The following is a 4496-nucleotide window of genomic DNA, read 5'->3' as shown; positions in this document are numbered from 1 at the left end:
CGTGGGAATACTGGGGAACAAGAAAAATGGACCTTTGTGCTGGCTTTCCCTCTCACTCCTCTCCACTCCACAATCAGGATGGGATGTCAAATTCTGATTAAATGGAGGTTCAAAGTGCTCAGTCAATTCAGGTTCATAGTGGCGAACTCATGTTGCCAGAGTTCAGTTCTGGAACTCTTCTCTTCTGCCTTCTTTTTGTCTTACTGCTGCCAGCCACATTTAATATGTTCTTGTTCTGCTCTTCCCTGGAGGGGAAACTTGTCCCTCAGGCCCCTTGGGCAGGACACAGTATGTGAGCCACTCTGAGGACAGGGAGGCTCCCTGAGAAGGATCCATAGCAAAGGGTGAGGGAGGACACGGGCTCTGGCCTGGAACCCCCGGGGCGGAGGCATCGATGGAGGGAGACGGGTCTCAGTCTGCAGCAGGTGCAGGCAGGTCTGTGTGCCCCAGTGACCCTGCCAGTACAAAGGTGCGCATGTATGAATGGAATCAGAGTGAGGACACCCTCAGCGTGGAAGTGAGACCCAGGACCAGATGATGTGCAGAGTCTGTGTGAGTGGCAGCGGCGGCCTCTCCTTCCCAGAGGGAAATTGCTGTCAAGTGAGGAACATGGTAAGGCTTCCGGGAGAGGAAGCAGTCCTGGACTGGGACCCAGGGGTCCTTGTTCTGTATCCCAGCTGTGTGTGACCCTAGCTTTTCTGTGCATTGGTGTCCTGATCACGGAAAGGGACCCACAACAGGGTGATACTATGCATGCGGTAGCACATAGGAGAGGCCCCAGGACTTCAGCCCTTAGCACAGAGACGTTGCTCTGCCTGGAGCTCAGGAGGAGGGGCATCCAACTTCCACCCCCTCGGCATGTCCCTTGGCAACTCCTGACTCAGAGAAGATGCTGAGCCATGTGAGGCCTGGAGACCATGTGAGACTGGGCAGAGGGCAGAGCAGGCAGTGAAAGATGAGAAACCGCAACTTTGTCTATAGAAAGCCAGGCACAAAGCAGAAGCTGAGGCTGGAGGTTGGGAGCAAGGTCTTTGCCTCTCCCTCTCCCCTTTCTCTTAGCCTTTGAAAGGAGATGGAAGGAGCAGAAGTGTGTACTGTGGGCATGTGGGATATGGGGCAGTTGTTCCTGGAATTTTGCCATAAGGAAGTGTGTTGATAGGGTCCACACCTTGAGTTCAGGACTTTTTTATGGGGCCCCTGCCTGGTACAGGTCATGTTTGTCCTGTGGTTTGGAGAGAGACATTCCCAGGCCCTGAGGGTGTTGACATCTTTCTTTCCTTGGAAAGGCTGGCCCTTCCAGCCATTTTGGTCCTAGAATGACATCCCCAGGGTGCAGAGGAACCCACGGGTCCCCCACCATGAGAGTGTCAAGACCAGACCCCATGACTTGGCAAAGCCTTATTCTTCAGAAGGAAGTTCTGGTTTCTAAACCAATAAGACTTTTATTTGGGAAAGTCTATCCTGGTTTATTACCTAACACTTCTCTGCAAGAGTCAAAATGTAGGGCTGTGAAAAAAGGCCCAGGAGGCACTGCTGCAGAGAAGCCTAGAGCACACATGGACCATGAAATGCTTGATAGCCATCCTTCCCGCCCCCATGCCCAGACCACTGTATTCTCTGTTCACCTGCCCCTTCATTCCCTGGAACAGCTTAAAATACCAAATGCAATATCTCATGAAGTTCATGGACATAACTGTGGTCTTTAGGAAGAGCGTGGAAAGCACATTTAGCTTGCATCCTTTTTCTAGGCTGTTCCTTATCCACCTAAACCCAGGTAAGTAAAGTTTGTCCACATCCACCATTGGATGCACCATACTGCACTGTCATTGTGGTATCTGACCCCAGTCCCTTCCACTGCAGCCAAACCTTGATGCTCTTCTGTGTCCTCCGGGTGATCAGAACTTTTCCAGACTGAGTTCTTCAGAACCCAAAGGGTCTGTCCATGGACAAAGAACAGAAGAAAAAAGAGCCACAAAGCTGAGTCAAGAGATGAGTTTCTACACTGGTCAAAGCAGGGATTAATTTTCACAACCCAGGCATTTTGAACTATTATGAATAGAGCTGGAGGTAAGAATTTCAAAGCCATTGAAAGCTGGGACAAAATACTAGACAAAGTAGAAGGAATATACTGTTTGGGAGGGTAAGTGAGCTAATAAAGTGGCTTCTGAAAAAGGACTTTGGAAGAGGAGCTTTGTCTGAGCACCTGTGGGTGAATGAATGGAAAAACAGCCATTCCATATATGCTTCCTTCTGACTTATAGCTTCCCTGGGGTAGAGGGGGACACAGAGAATGTTGGCAAGATTGGGCTTATTTGACACAAATAACTTCCTCTGGGACAGGTCATCAGGAAAAGCATATTCCAATGTTTTCATGTGCCTGGGATGTTGAGGAGACATTCCTCCCAGAGATGACTGTCAGAAGAGTGTGGTCTGTAATCAGATGAGTTTTGATTCAAATCCTAGTTTTATTAACCAGATGGGTATCCTGGAGTAGGTCTGTTGACCTGTCAGAAGCCAGATTCCTTCATTTATCATATGGAAACGTTAGCAAACCCACAGAAGGCTAGGAAATCCATAGGCCAGCATAGGGCTGTCAGCAAATGCTTTAGTACCCAAAGGCTGGACCCTCACCCCCACCTATCTGAAATCTCTGGGGGAACTGATGATTGCTTCTCACAGGCCTCATTCATACCCTGCAGGAACACAGCCAAGTGGAACTAGGAGATGGAAATGGATCCTGTACTGGCTGCTCTCAACCAGACTGTGCTCATCTCTGAGCCCGGTCCCTTTGTCCTGCTGGGGTTGCCAGGACTGGAGACCTTGCATGCCTGGCTTGCGGTACCTGTATGTCTGCTGTACATGGCGGCTTTGGCAGGGAATGTCCTTCTACTGGGGCTGGTGGCAGCTGATAAGACACTTCAGGCACCCATGTACCAGCTTCTGGGGCTTCTGGCAGCTGCTGACTTGGTTCTGGCCACATCCACGGTACCCAAAGCTCTGGCTGTGCTGTGGGGCCTGTCAGCAGAGATCTCTTTCACGGCCTGCCTAGCTCAGCTCTTTGTTACCCATGTGGCCTTCATTGCTGAATCTTCAGTGCTCCTGGCCATGGCCGTGGACCGCTATGTGGCCATCTGTCAGCCTCTGCGTTATGGGGCATTGCTGACACAGCGTGTGGTGGGTGGAGTGGCGGTGGCTGCCGTGACCCGTGGTGCCTGTGTCATGGCACCCCCTGTGGCCCTGCTCCAAAGACTGCCTTACTGTGGGCAGCGGGAGCTCCCCCACACCTACTGTGAACACATGGGTGTGGCTCGGCTGGCATGTGGTGACACGCGCCCCAACGTTTGGTACGGACTAGCCACCACACTTCTATCCCCAGCACTGGACTTCGGGCTCATCGCCACTTCCTATGCCTTCATTCTCCGTGCTGTCTGTCGCCTGCCGTCCCACGGTGCCCGCTGCAAAGCCTTGGGTACCTGTGGGGCCCATGCCAGTGTCATCACTCTCTTCTACACACCCGCTCTCTTCTCTTTCCTGGCCCACCGTTTCGGCCGCCACACGGTGCCCAGCCACATCCACATCCTACTGGCTAACCTGTATGTGGTGGTGCCCCCTGCCCTGAACCCTGTGGTCTATGGAGTACGTACCCAACAGATCGCTCAGAGGCTCAGGCACTTGCTTCGATTGTGCTGGGTCGGGGCCATAAGGGGTGTAAGCCCTGAGAGGGCCTCCCATAGCAGTGAATGAGCACATGTTTTCTGCAGCCTGTGCCGTCAGATGGCCAAGTAGTGCTACAGCAATCCTTGGAGCAGAGCTCTGACCAGGGCATCTTCATCATCTGCCGATAGGTGACGCTATGGTCACCCCAGCCCTGTTCCCATCTCATGGACAGAATGCGCACTGAACACATCTCTCCACCGGGGTCTACCGTGTCCATAGACTTTTCCTGCTCTTTCTAACTCTGTATTGATCTCCACAGTTGCATCTCACACACATAGAACAGACTGGGCCCGGACTGTGGCAAACAGGGAGGCCTAGGATGCAGCCTGGTCATCAAGATCTCATCTTTCCCCATCACTCTGACCAGCCAGGGCCAGATTACTGAAAGGTTGCTCTGAGTGGGGCCTTTTGTATAGTGCATGACGCTAAGCAGGAACTCCATGTTTGCTGAAGGAATGAAGACAGGAGGGCCTGAGGAAATGGCGCAATATGAGTAAAAGAGCACACAGCTCTGGAAATTGATGTGCTTTCTGACCTGGAGACTAACACCTAAATCTTGAGAGAGCTGCTGGTTCTGGGAGGGAAGGCAGTGGACTACCCCATGCTGCCCACCTAAGCTCTTTCTCCTGTCTCCTCACGTGCCGAGCCTTCCCCTGCTCTCCCGGCTAGATCCCCTCACTAGTTTTCATTGGCAAAATATAGGAAGATGACCCCAGCACTAGTTGTCGTGCTTCAGGCTCTGTGTTCTTTCATACTTCCTCCTTTTCATCCCTCTTTCC

General features: G+C 52.1%; 1 protein-coding gene across 1 annotated transcript; it reads left to right on the top strand.

The window, feature by feature from the left end:
- The first annotated feature begins 2724 nt into the window (after nucleotides 1-2724).
- On the top strand, nucleotides 2725-3744 carry LOC122484272 (olfactory receptor 52D1-like). The gene has a single exon (XM_043582259.1). The coding sequence runs from the start codon at nucleotides 2725-2727 to the stop codon at nucleotides 3742-3744; it is 1020 nt and encodes a 339-aa protein (XP_043438194.1).
- The last annotated feature ends 752 nt before the right edge of the window (nucleotides 3745-4496 follow it).

The sequence above is a fragment of the Prionailurus bengalensis genome, chromosome D1, assembly GCF_016509475.1.
Source record: "Prionailurus bengalensis isolate Pbe53 chromosome D1, Fcat_Pben_1.1_paternal_pri, whole genome shotgun sequence".
Lineage (NCBI taxonomy): Eukaryota > Metazoa > Chordata > Mammalia > Carnivora > Felidae > Prionailurus > Prionailurus bengalensis.
Note: the sequence above shows the minus strand (reverse complement) of the source record. Positions and strands in the feature narration are given on the sequence as shown.

Excerpts from the sequence above, each read along its gene's own strand:
- LOC122484272 (XM_043582259.1), top strand. The coding sequence starts at position 2,725 with ATGGAAATGGATCCTGTACTGGCTGCTCTCAACCAGACTGTGCTCATC.